This window comes from Balearica regulorum, chromosome 3 (genome assembly GCF_011004875.1).
Source record: "Balearica regulorum gibbericeps isolate bBalReg1 chromosome 3, bBalReg1.pri, whole genome shotgun sequence".
Taxonomy (NCBI): domain Eukaryota; kingdom Metazoa; phylum Chordata; class Aves; order Gruiformes; family Gruidae; genus Balearica; species Balearica regulorum.
This window is the reverse complement of record NC_046186.1, coordinates 26,690,122-26,704,450: the sequence shown is the minus strand read 5'-3', so window position 1 is coordinate 26,704,450 and position 14,329 is coordinate 26,690,122. Positions and strand designations below refer to the sequence as shown.

Genomic DNA, 14,329 nt, shown 5'->3' with positions numbered 1-14,329 from the left:
TGGGTTCAGTAGAGGATTAATCTACTATCTGTAGAGGATTAATTGTCTAACTAAAGATAATTACACATCCCAAACGAAATGGATGTCTTTTTTTGTAGTGATACTGTCAGTCAGTCTTATCAAGTGACCTACAGCATGATACAAACTAGAATTTTACAATGTTAAAGAGTTATGACAGTGATGTGGACACAGTAGGAACAGGGAGGATATATTAACTTTTATTTTGTTCGGGTAGGTATCAAGGGAAGGCCAAGAAAGGATTATGAGGTAGTCATTATGCAGACAATTAAAATGTGAAATTAATAGTTGTGCATTTCATACTAAGCAAAAACAAAACAAAAAAAAAGCTGAGACAAGGTCATATCTTGCACAAAAAGACTTCAAAAGACTTGAAAACAAACAACTTCCAAATTACAGTGGATTAAATGCATGTGATAGCATTCACCTTGTACTTACCAATGCCATCAGGTAAGACCTGAAGTAAATTCTGAGAAACAAGCAAGTCTGTTAAAGAAGTCAGACCACTAATTTCTTCAGGAAGGCATTCCAATTTATTTTCAGAAACATCCAGACAAAGCAGGTTTTTCAGGTTTCCTACTTCCTGCAACACAAGACAAAAAATTTAAGTCATGCCCAAACATGTAACAAAGCAATTTGAAAAATGTACCATCGCAATGAAATTCAAGAAAAACAATTCTCTGTATGACCTCTAAAGTTGCCATTCTTGGTATGACCTCTAAATGCGGAAAAAAGAAAATAATTACATTTTACATATGATAAACCAAGTGATTCAGTCACAATTTCTTATTCTAACTACTAAGGCTGGCTTCAGTAGTCAAACAAGGTATGCTGAGCACACCCAGGCAAGCACCAGCCAAAACTGGAGTTTTCCTCAAGTAAAGACTGCAAAGTTGTTTTTTCAGAACTACAGATTATCAACCTCCACATAATTAAAGTCTGCCCCTCCCAATTAACCCTAGGCAAATTAGGATTAGTTTCTCCTGGCTGATACAGCAACATGCCGTGACATCTAGGGATTTCATATCTTCACATCTCCCAACTGCAACAAATGTAGAAATAGGAATTGGGAGTGTTGCTCTAGCAAGCATATTTGAACTGCCAAGTTATACTGCCATCATCTACAATTATTAATGATTACTTAGTTTTTTACAATAGTAATCCGCCAATTAGCCTAAAAGTCTGACAGAGAAATACCTTTGTCCCTATTATCAGAGCACCCTCCCATTCCCCATGTTCACAGACACCCCTATACACGCTCTAGAATAATTCTCACTTTAGTCATCAAAATCATCTTTCAGAGAACAGAATGGCTGGGGCAGAAGTGTCCTTTACTTTTACATACACGAAATTTCCATACAGTGACAGCCTTAATCCAACTGACAAGATCAATCGTTTTATTTTGGAAATGTTTGCCTCTCAAGAGGATCTTTCATTAAACACATACACACATCCTTTATTCTACAAGTTCATCTTTTGGACATTAGACAAAATGCACAATAATGGCAGCTGCTGAAGTCACGCTTGACCTTTTATGAACGATGATCAGTGTTTAACTACATCTACTTAAAAAATTATTAGGCGAAGCCAACAACAACAAAATCAACAAAGCCCACTAAACTGTAACTGATTTCCAAGTTACACTGTTGACAATGAGATCAATACAGCAAATAACAGCAAACTGCACAAGGAACAGGGGAAAACAGGTTTTGACTTGGCTCTAAAGGAAAAAGAGGGGAAAAAAATGTCCTATGTGTTATCACAGTTCTTAAGAAAGGGAATTTAGAGTGCTGTAAGCTTTAAATGCTAAGGCCCCTCATCCCATGACTGATGTCAGATGGGGGATTTGCCTGCATAAATCAAAATTTCTATTTACAGCAACAGTTCTGTCACTGTACTTCTCCAAACACTGTATCTGAATGGAAGAAGACGACTGCAAAAAACCGATTCATCCTCAAAACTGTCAAAACAGAAATTTAGATAGATACAAAAGGTAAGGGTCAGTTCAGCCAATTAGCGGTTTCCCAATCATTGGGCCAGGACTGTATCATCCTATAAACTGAACAATGTGCCTATAAGGAAACAATTCCTTTGTCAAAATGTTTAAAAGAAAATGTCTGAAAACATGTATCATATACAATCCCTTGCAGAGGAACTTATTAAGAGAAAACCCTTAGACATCCAAAAACCAAACCCAGGAAAAGTGAACCGAGAAAAGTATTCGATTTTAGATAACCTCCCTTTAGGTACGAATGAAAAGGTTTTCTTTTAAAAGCATCTTCAAAACAGTATCAGTGAGCTCATCTTTACCTGAGGTATTTCGGCTAATTGGTTTCCATCCAACCAGAGGTCTTTAAGATTGAAAAGTGCACCAATTGTTTCTGGCTATAACATAAAAAGTAATAATGTTAAGTAACATAGGAGCTTCAAGTAAAAACCAAACAGCCACCCCGTAATTGCAGTCTGAGTAAACCACTCTTTACTCCAAGCACTACTTAGAGGCACCACGGTTAAGTGCAGCGAGGGTGACTGTAAGCATTTGGGAACTCCATCATACAAATTAATTGTTATAGCTTAACAAGCTACCATACTTTACCTGACATGCGCTAAAAAATTGCATGCACACTCTTAATCTACTGCAAATCCAACATTTAATTGAGTCAGCTTAAGGGAGATGACAGGTATCTTTTGGTAGATCTATCTGCCACAATGTCAGACACTACAACCCTCAACAGTTTGCCTCAGCCCTTTCCCAAAGATTCCTGCTCCCACCCTGGAAATAGCTGAGCTTTCATCTGTGCTCAGCCTGTCCAGCTCCCTACAGAAACCTATGTGTTCCTGCAACTGCAAGTGCAGACAAGAGTTTGTGCTCTTCCACTCCTTTTTCTTTCCATAGAAAAATGTCTGTGCAGTGCTCTCATTTTCTAGAGATCAGATGGGTAAAGTAATATTGTACTGAACAAGACTAAACAGATATGGGAAGCACCCACCCACTGCCAGAATTCATCTGTATGTATAAAAAGACTCTCCCTCCATATATCTTTCTTTCTTCAATTTTGGACATCCTACGACCTATTTAATCTAAATGATGCGTAAAACAAGACCAATGTGCACTTTCAGTGGCATGTTCTCTTACCAAGTGATAAAGTTCATTGTTTCCTAAATCAAGTTCTTCTAGTCGCTGCAGCTGGGCAAGGGATCTGTGAGATGAGATAAGTCAAAACAAAACCACATCAGACTAAACCAACAGAAACCCCATGTATTTGAATGAGCTCATTTTACTGAAACTCGCATTTCAAATTACAACGTATTGTAGACAGACAGTTGTTTTACTGGGCACAGACTATTTGCAGTAGTACCTTACTGAAAAAATAATTTTGTTTGTCAGTATAACTGTATATCCTTGAAACTTAAAACTTCGTATAGGCAATCAAATCATTATTTTTTATTTTAACGATCAGTCCCTCAGGGTGGATAATGCTACATAGTTCAGTATAGTTGGTTAGATTTATTTTTAAGGGGAATTTACAGTTACGCAACTGGATAAAAATTCCCCATAGTGATCACATGTAACAGTGTGACTCGAGACTCAATAAATCTGTCATTTATCTTCTCAACCTGATCTATCCATTTCTGAAGTATTCCAGGTTGGATTTGAGGATGCAAACAGAGGGAAGCCCAAAAGGCTGTAAAAGAAGTTCTCTGAACACGAACAGACACAGAGGGCCATCCTTCTACCTCAAAAGCAGTCTGTTGCAGAGCTCTTGCTTACCTTCCTGAAAGCCACAGTAGCACGAAAGCCGGTGAGACTCATCAGCTGCATTACTGACAGACAGAATTTTCCAGGTGCAATAGAATTGTCAACATTTGTGATAGCTTCATTCTGATACCACATGGCAAAACCTAGCTAGCAGTTCGTATCTTCTGACCACTGACATTTAAAGTGCCTTGTGGTACACAGCTATAAACAGCCACAACCGAGGTGCTGGGTCGATTGACAAGAAAAAAGGACCCCCAAAGCGACTGGGGAACAGATTCTGATTAAAATAGGTTAAATGTATTGCAGTATCTATTAGATTATCTAAACAAGCAGAATAGGAGTCACCAAAACCTGTGCAAGAAGCAGCCAGGTGGTGAAGGAAGGAAACTCCTTCACTAGAGAAAGAAAAGGCTGCTTCCAAGCAGTCAAAAGGGATTCTCCCAAACTGTAAGAGACCCAATTAATCTTACAAAAGACCACCGATTTCTCTGCCACGATGCAGACAGCAGCAAGACATCTAGATATCTTTTTTCCAAAAAAAACCCCCACTTTGGGTGATGTCAGATTTCAGACATCAGCAGGCCTAGTTTGTCACCAAGGCTTTGATCTCCAGGTTTTGGAAGCTTTTGGTTACTGAGCCCCCAACACAAATGCTTATTTAAATGCTCCGAAGGTCTAGAGTTGAAATCCCCGAGATCCTCTTATCCTACTGTCAGAGTCACAGAATTTCAGCATGAGAACAACCCAAACCACCACTCCCACTGCTGATACACCCGTTCAATGTGTGCAGGAAGAAACATTTGGTGCTGCTGTATTTTATACAGAATACTTTTATAGAGCAAAAACCAATCCACACAGACTGCAGGCTCCTGCTACTAACCAAGCACAACTACAAGCAATGGATGTAATTAGGTGAGGCTAAAACAAAGCTGTATCTCATAAACGTTGTCAACAGGCACTGAATATTTTTGTAGCTGTCATTCAGTTTCACATTACCAGATCTTAACAATAAGAACATTTTATGTTAATGTAATCAAACACATTAAATGGCACTTACTCAGGTAAATATGTCAGCAAATTTTCTCTAAGTTCCAGTGAAGCCAGGTTATAAAGACTAAAACAAAACAAACAAACAAATCACATTTTAACGCAATCTTATTTTTTATATTCCACACTTTCAAAAGAAAAGTACGTGTTTACACAGTGCTGTGAGCTGATTATTTTTGTTTGTTTGTTTAAATTCAATCAGACCATCATGTGAAAGGCTGCACACAAAGACTGGAAGTTTTTACCTGTTTCTCTGTGATATTTCAACACATTAAAGCTAGAAAGTAAACAGCCAAAACACAAATTTCTATTTGTTAAAAGGTCAGTAATTGCAAGTTATTGCAGAGAGCATATTCGGATGAATTGCATTCACTTACTCGCTTTCAGAATCTGGCGTGGGCTACCGAAGTTACAGAGCATCAGGTAAACCCATCACTGTTCTAAGGACGGCGTGCTCATTACTGTAAGTGACATTATGCTTCTAAGCGGCTCACTTACTCCATATCCCAGGCTTTTACTAACATCACCATAGCAACATTCAGATTTTTCAGGGGTTTATTTATGACTAAATGGAACACAAGGAATCAGACATTATCCCAACACGACAATCTGCTCTAATCCTCCAGCGTCCCAGGGAAAAATAAAAATCAGATACGGTGATTGCAAATAAGTAGTCCCCTACAACAGAGTATGTTCTGTCCTGGTGTGCAGGGGAGGGGGACAATGTGCTAGCTCTTAAATAAAATCTAGATTAAAAAAGGAACTCCACTAAATTTGAAGTACATGTTAAATCTAAACCCAAAATATTTTTGCTTGTACATCTTAGAGAAAAAAAAAACCACGAAAAACCACCAAGCCCATGTACTCAGACCACATAAAACCAAAATATTTGTTTTCAATTCAAACAATACCAACATACTGAATTACAGGATCATTAGTTAGTCATAGTAAAAAAGCAGATGATAAACTGAATAAAACTAAAAAAAGAAACCCTTCATATTGCAACTCCAATACAGCTATCTGAGCTTGGAAAGCAACATAACTGATGTCATGAGTTATTAAAGGGGAAAGAAGATTTTTGACAGACTGACTTTGGATGGTGTCTGAACAAATACATCCTAATTTCAACTACGGATTTTGTACTGCATTCAGGAAACAGTGCATTAAATCTCACAGGAGCTTTGATTATGGTCTGAACAATCGTCCACAGCTTTTAAAATAAGCACATTTTACCCAATGGGTTCTGCATTCCTCCAGCAGAAATACAGTTAAAACATACCATATAGGTGAAGATATTTTAGTAGAAGCCTATTACAAATTCAATTAAAAGATAAGTGAGAATAACTCAGCTACTGCCACTCAAAATCATTTGACAGAAACGAGGTAGTAAGGAAGCCATCATTCCAACAACACAAGACAAAACTCTCACCTAAGAATTTTAACACTATAAAACCCAAGTCAAGATGGGACATGGTATCCGACATCCTCATGTAAACCAAACCAGTGGAGGGGGAGAGGGAAGAGGTGATGGAGAACCATTTCTCTCCAGGAGGAACATGGCTCTGCTCTTACTCACATCGCCACCCACAAACTGCCATTATATTTTTGTTTACAGGTTTTCCAGAAACCTATTCCAATCTTCCTTCGAATTTCACACTTTCTCTTCAGGCTCATATTAGGTGAGGCCCATGATTCACTTTTATCAAGAGAATACAAAAAGGATGCACACACTGCCAAGCTGCCTTGTAATCTTGTGTTTACAGATCATCTACTTATCTATCTCCCTCCTGATCATGTTGAAGTGTCGATGAGTAAAATGGTGCAATCTCTTAATTTCTCTTCTTACATCAGACACCACTTTGGCTGTGGTTAAACAGAAATCTTTGTCAGCAAAATCACGTTCAACAGCAAGAACTTGGGAACCACCATCTTAACCAGCCTCATCGTATCATTAAACTAGGGCGGGCCAGTGAAGCAGCTCAGGAAATTGATCCTGCTTAAAAATAACCCAGCTAAAAAAAGAGCAACGCAGATCCCTAATCCAACATAGAATAAATCCCCTTAAACACCTGGGCCAGCACAACTGCCAAGAAGGTGCAAGGAAGGCACCTGGACTGCCCAAGCCAGCAGTATGGGTTGGGTGCCCATATCCACCAACAGTTGTCTTTGCATCCAACCACAGACCCTGCGTTTTGGAGACTGACTGTGGCCAATCGCAGTCCCAGGTTAGGTTCTCTTCTTATGGGAGTCAGCTACCTACAGCATTACATTTTCATCTCTAACGACACAGCTTTCTGGAGGAGAAATGCTTTAGTCTACAGCTATCCTCACCCACAGCAGGCTCACAACTATAACTCTACCCTGGAACAAAATTAAGACGCTGCTCTCCACCCCTTTAATCCATCCTTTGTACTTCTTCCAAGGTCTCGAGTCCAAATGCAACGTAAGAGGACCCCGATAGGCAAAATGAAGTTTCCCACCATGTAATGTAAAATAGAGACTAAGTCTATGAAGTTTACACTAGCAAAGCTGCCCCATTCGACTGAAGTAATATGTTTAAGCTGGATCCATCTGAAAGAGAGGCCAGAAAATGAGAGAAAACTTTTCACTCATTACTCTTAAATTTCAACTAGTTACAGAAGAGGCTCCCAGCAAAGCCATGTGCTGCCATTTAAAATGGGAAAACATGACAGTTACAGTACAGAATAGCAGGCAAAAATGGAAAAGGCGTGCTGATGCACTGAAGAACCAATCTGTGCTATATTACAGAGCAGAGGTATAGCTCTTCCTTAAATTTACCAAGTTTCTTAATACATTATATGTTCACCAACATTTTACTGCTTTAAGGTATGTTAAAAGACAGGATTTTCAGTCATGTTAAGAGACAGGATTTTCAGTCATTTGCAAGAAAAATCCTAGATTTCTTGCTATTTTCCAAATATGTTTTCTGATATAACACCACATTCTCTTCAGAAAGTGTAATTTTCCTCTTCTAAACTACAAATAAAGATTTTTCACTATATACTAAATGAAATACATTTTCTTCTTTTCCCTCTGCCCTTAATTTTATGGATGCACTATTAGTTAAAGAGTCTTTCTGAAGTTTTTGAAAAGAACTAAAAGAAGCCATACTTTATCGATATCCAAATCTTTCCCTAATCTAAATCTTCACCTAGGAGAGAAAACCAGTCACAGGGGTCTACTTGTTTCAATCCATGAAACACGAAGACAACAGCAATCTAGTCTACTCAGACAGGAGACATGGTTCTGCCAGTGGCTGGTCACCGACTGCATTTAGGAACACAAATGCACCGTAGAACATTGCAGGCTGCTCTCCAAACACAGACAAACAGTCCTCATTCCAAAAAAAAAAAACCAACAGAAAATGTACAAACAAAATGTCAAGGGGAAAATGTACAAACAAAACAAGGAGAAAGAAAAACAATCAAAAAAATTAAAAAAAACCCTAAGTACATTTTCAAGACTACTTATCATAAGAAGCTATTTCACAGAAACTTGTAAAAAGCATTAATATTGTAATAATTATCATCGCAAAAGCTACCACACACACACTGAACACTGAACGTGTGTGTGAAATTACTGTACACAAGGCAACAACCAAACCAGACAGAGGATGCAGTAATTGAAATAATTACAAGATTTTCCATCTCAGCATTCCAGATCATTTCTGGTGTAAGGATGGAACCCAATCAAATTTAAAGGTACGACAGGGCTAAAAATGCCATTTTCAGTACAAACCAGACGCGCATATTCACTGCTATACCTAAACTAACTGCAGAAATGGGTATTTATCATGTGAGTTAGAAGAATGAGCACAGATTTGAAATCAAGAATTGAAAACAAAACTAATAGCAAACTAGTCTATAAACGCTGGAAGTGTCTTTCCTGAGCATTCCTGTCAGGATTTCAGAGAGGTTGTGGAGGCCCCATCCCCAGAAGTGTTTAAGACCAGGTTGGATGGGGCTTTGGGCAACCTGGTCTAGTGGAGGGTGTCCCTGCCCATGGCAGGGGGGTTGGAACTAGATGATCTTTGAGGTCACTTCCAACCCAAACCATTCTATGATTCTATGATTTGAGAGAAATTCTCAATCCAACATGGTCTACAGAAAAGGGAACCCTGCAAATACTCCTTCATGTCAACCACAGTAGTCTCCTCCAAAATAAAAGGTAAGACTAGAACCAGTCAGTGACATCGGAATGAAAGCACAATTCTTCTTCTTCTTCCAACGCAAGTCTGGTTTTCTTCAGATTAATTGCAAAGAAATTACCAACAGCAACATGCCCTACAAAACAACTGTTTCCAAAAGCAGGTAACTGTGGACAAAAGCAACTCACTGCAATAGGTAGAACATCAACTGCAGTTAAAAAAAAAAGAGAGAGACATGTTCTCTAGTTATCTTGGATGATATTACAACATTTTCAGTGTATCACATACATTAAACACAGTCTGTCTTGTAAAGTTATAAAATACAAAACTGAGGAGTTATCCTAGTGCTTTATCAGGGACAGCTGTGTCATTCCCCTACTCAAGGGGACAGAAAGCCAGCCTTAAGAGTGACAACAGACAACGTTATCTGGCCCATTTTACACACCCCCAGCCCACAAGAGGACTGGGAGCACTCAAGCCCTGGGGTACACCAAAAAAGGCTTCTGAGGAAAGCACGGGGAAGCGCAGAGAGCCACATGCTATTTTCTTGTGAAAATGGAATTAAAAACACAAAGGTGGTGGAAAAAAAAACGTGGAAAAAGCTAGGTGAAAAGGAAGGTAGATGGTAAAAGGACTAATGTCAAATCTAAAGGCGCTTAGTTAATAAAAGTTGGACAAAAGCTTTCTCTTATTTCTGTAATGAAAGACAAGAAGTCAGGCTTTGGGAAACAACGGAGCAGAGTTGGAAGAGATGAAGATCTAAAACACCTGCAGAAATGCATGGCCCCATTTGCACCCTTTCCAGCAAGTTTCAGCTGGTTAGGGGAATGCAAAATCCCAAATGTAGTTTGGGTAACAGCAGCATATAGAGAGAGATCTTTTCCTCACATTTCTAAGACTGCAAAGAGAAGGGAAAGACAGGAGAATGGGCACAGGCCCTATATTAATACAGAACAAGGGAAGGTCCTACATAAAATAAGGATGGCTAAGGTGAGAACACAATACAGATTCTGAATTTGGTCTGATATTGCATTTTTTGTGCAGTAGTAGCCATGGCTACAGAACACAGTCCAGGGATGCTGCATAGAGAAATGCAATAGAAAGCCTGTATTCTGGCTATTTCCACCAGTTCCAAAGGACTTCAGCTCGCTGGGCCAACATCTAAAGATTACCGGTAACATCCTGCCCCTGCATCTCTACGCAGCATGTACACTTTGAAACATTCAGCGTGACACTAGACTGGGAAGGAAGGGAGTGTCGACTAGGCGATTCATTTTCTTTTTGTGCAGAAAAGTCTTCCTGTCTATCAAGGGTCTTCCAACGTGATGAGAGGGTTAACTGTGGTATTCTGACAAAGTGCATGAAATTAGCCATGTTTAAATACATTGCAGCCTATCCCCACTGCCCAAATAAAACTACTGATAACATGTACGACCCTGCCTAGGACATGCCAGTTAGGTGACTAGTCACTCATCTGACAGGATCCTACTAAGGTATTCCCATCCCACAAGGCTTCTAGCTGCAGACTGACAATTCATTGAGAATCTGATGTTTAGTAGCTTTTCCCCCCCCCCAAGGAAATGACAGAATTAATCAGGCACTAGCCAGCTCTCAAAATGCCACTTACTCAGACCATAAGTATTTGAAGGTACAGCATACACCTTTGGGACAGGCTCCTGCTCCAAGTCACTCGCAAAAGAAGCCTATTTCTCTCACCCTCTCTTCACTGACTGCAGAAAGAGTCTGAAAAGACCAGTCTCCAAACTTCAGCTCCTACACCAACCATATCCTGGGCTGCATCAAAAGAAGCGTGACCAGCAGGTTGAGGGAGGTGATCCTGCCCCTCCGCTCTCATGAGACCCCACCTGGAGTACTGCGTCCAGCTCTGGGGGCCCCAGTACAGGAGAGACATGGAGCTGTTGCAGCGAGTCCAGAGGAGGGCCACAAAGATGATCAAAGGGCTGGAGCACCTCTCCTATGAAGACAGGCTGAGAGAGTTGAGTGCAGCCTCGAGAAGAGAAGGCTCCAGGGAGACCTTACAGCAGCCTTCCAGTACCTGAAGGGGCCTACAGGAAAGATGGGGAGGGACTGTTTAGGACAAGGGGTAATGGCCTTAAGCTGAAAGAGGGTAGGTATAGGTTGGATACAAGGAAGAAATTCTTTACTGTGAGGGTGGTGAGGCACTGGAACAGGTTGCCCAGAGAAGTTGTGGATGTCCCCTCCCTGGAAGTGTTCAAGGCCAGGTTGGATGGGGCTTTGGGCAACCAGTTCTAATGAAAGATGTCTCTGCCCACAACAGGAGGGTTGGATTAGATGATCTTTGAAGGTCCCTTCCAACTCAAACTATTCTATGGTTCTATGAAAATAAGTGCTTAAACCTGGGTGGTTTCAAGAGCTTCTGTAGCACGCACCCCTTCCCAGAGTTAACAACCACTTCAGTTCTTCCCTGAGTACGCCCTATTTCACCCACACGCAGTTACTACACCTGCCAGCACCACATCCTGCCTCAGTGTCTAAAAACCAGCTCCATGTGGGTTTTTGGTGTAATGACATTTCCAACACAACAAAAGGAATATTAGCTTTATAGGGAAGGATTATGCTTCCTGAATTTCCTAAGGTTCAGTTAACGTACAACCATGTAATTCGTGGTCTATATGCTCCCAGTATGCATTTTGCCCTCCTTTTTAAAAGGTTCAACACTACATGCTTATTTTTCTTCCAACTACTGCTTAATGGTGGCATATAATTAGACAAAGTTATCATGAAAGAACCTTAACATTCATACCCACTATACAGTAACCTACAAATAGTAGACACTTGCAGCTAGTTTCCTGTTTTCAAGAAGAGTGTTTCTCAAAAAAATCTAGCCTAAGCTTAATGCACTCCCTCCCCGCCCCCCCAAATGTGAGTTTTAACCACTCTCCTGCCTCTTTCTTTGGTTACCTTTTGGTTATGGAAACCTGTTTTACAGTGTGAATGATAAAGAATAGCACTAATGAATTTTTGTAACATTAATCGGATAGAATTAAAGAGAGAGACCTTAAGCCCACACCATGCAATAGGGGAGAGCGATTTTTGCAAATTCTTAGCTACTGAATTCCAGAAATTCTTACGTGAGCCAGACATTACAGGAAGTATTAATTTCCTAAATGAGGGCACTTATCCATTTCAAAGCAAACTATCTTCACACACGTGAAGTTCTACAGTTCAACCTTGGAATATAAGGGATGCTGTAAAACAACTGCAAAGCAAGGTAACTAGATTTAGTTTTGATTAAACGGTTATTATGTGTCACCAGTATTGTTAAAGACCATTCTTCCAGAAGTCATCTTTGAGAACATTCCCCCTCCTCCTTTTTGGAGGCAAAGCAGCTTGAAGTAACTTGCATCTAAGTTAAACACTATTGTTTCCTCTCAAGTTTAGGTGTACAATGTGCAAGGGAAAGGCACGTGAGGCTTTCCTTAGCAGTCCGCTTCTGGAGTCTGACAAGCAGGACAGTACTCTAGTAAGAACAATTCTATTAAGAACATCTGAAAAGTAAGGATGATGTTCGTAACACTTGCCATTTTCTACAGAGCTAGGAAAAGTAGACACAAATTATGGGGGACAAATCCTCCTTCCTTGGAAGATTGATTTTAAATAGAAAGTAAAGTTGATGATCTTTTCATCCTAGACTTAAATGGCAGAGAGACTAAAGACAGAGGAAGAGCATTTGCATAGTCAGTTACTTGAAATGTCAATACCATTAACTGGGTTGTAAAAAGCAACAGATTTTCCACAAGTGAAAAAAAGAAGGCTAAAAAACATTAATATCTTATCAGCCACTTACTGGATGAAAGACTAAACAGATGGCCAGTAGTACAAAAGTCACACACAAATTTTAAAAACAGAGGAAAGTTCTACAGTTTATGGCCAAGGAATTCCCTAAGTATGTAACAGAGGTAGTCTAAGCTGCTAATTAAGCCTAGTTTTCTATATAAGCTTGGTTTTCAAGTTGCTGAGATCAGTTCTACTCTCTCTCTCCTACAGAGACAGCAACAAGCATGGTCCAAACAATGGACAGGAGCACTGAACTCCCTATGACCTTCAAAAAGCATCATTAAGAAGAGAGAGATTTGTAATTACAGCTCAGCTTGTTCACTTTTGAATGGTTTAACTTAACATTCTCCCATTTGCTTATCAAGATTACTAAAACCGGTTGGGGAAGCTAAGCCAATTCACTATTACAACAAGATTTCGTTTTCAAAACATCTCCCATTCCACTCATGCAATGTCAATCTTCAACGACTTAAAAAATGGAATGACTTTATTTCAAAAAAATACTGCTAAATATATGTTAAATATTTCTTCCTTGTGTAACATACGAGATGCAACATCTCTTATTTAAAGGCCAGATGGCACTGCGTTTGCTATTACATTGTTAAACAGTGTTGCTGAAATAAACTTTCAAGTTCCTTAACATTCGTTTTTGCCATTTAGCAAACAGCTGTGATTAACACTTTGGAATGCTCTACCTACTCAAACTCTGTAAATATTACTTGGCATGCTAAATTCAGATAAGCCAGAGTGAGAGCTTTTAATACTATTTATATCGGCCTAGCCAGACCACCTACAAACAGTCCTCCTTTTGTGTATTTGCAAGATAAGCCTCCCCATCACTTTTGTTGTATCGTGTAAGACCGTATTTTAATCGGACATTATTATGCTAAACCTTAGAACAGAATTACATTGTCTTGTTTCACACAATTTTAAGAGCATTTTCCACTCTATGTGGTGCTACCAGATGTGTAATCTACACGTGGGACATCCTGGCATACACTAAGAAGAACACAGTCAAGGACTGGCCCAGGAATCCATTCTCAGAATAAGCATGCCATTCTGATCTGCTTCTGGATCACCTGCATTGAGCGTATCATCCTTGCTTCTGAAGACCTTTTAGTCTCCAGCTACTCCTATTCAGATCAACATTAAGGATTCCGAGTTCAGAAGTTGCTGAAAGCTTCAAAACCTCTAGAATTAAACACACACATTCATATATATAAAAAACACCGCTACACTCAGTGACTTTGTTTCTCTAACATGAAATCTCCGGATATTTGTGGTTCCACGACTCTTGAAAACCATGCCTATAACAAATCTTTCTGCAAAACAATGCTTCTAAGTGCAGTAACATTTGCTGTATTCTTTTCATTATGTTCACTGTCATAATGAAACGCCTATGTCAGCATTCTACCTGCTAGCTGCAGACATTAAGAGGAAAATTTCTCTGCTTACCTGGTAATTCCCTTTCAGTAGTAAGGTCCACAGATCCATTCAGCCTGTTTGCAGCTTGGGGG

General features: G+C 39.6%; 1 protein-coding gene across 1 annotated transcript in view; it reads right to left on the bottom strand.

Moving 5' to 3' along the window:
• Window positions 1–14,329, bottom strand: part of LRRC1 (leucine rich repeat containing 1) — a 78,612-nt gene that overhangs the window by 20,346 nt on the left and 43,937 nt on the right. The window contains exons 5-8 of the mRNA XM_075747374.1: window positions 4,836–4,892; window positions 3,155–3,218; window positions 2,329–2,403; window positions 457–601 (exon numbers count right to left, since the gene is read on the bottom strand). Of these exons, the coding sequence (XP_075603489.1) occupies window positions 457–601; window positions 2,329–2,403; window positions 3,155–3,218; window positions 4,836–4,892 (341 nt within the window). The remainder of the gene's footprint in view (window positions 1–456; window positions 602–2,328; window positions 2,404–3,154; window positions 3,219–4,835; window positions 4,893–14,329) is intronic.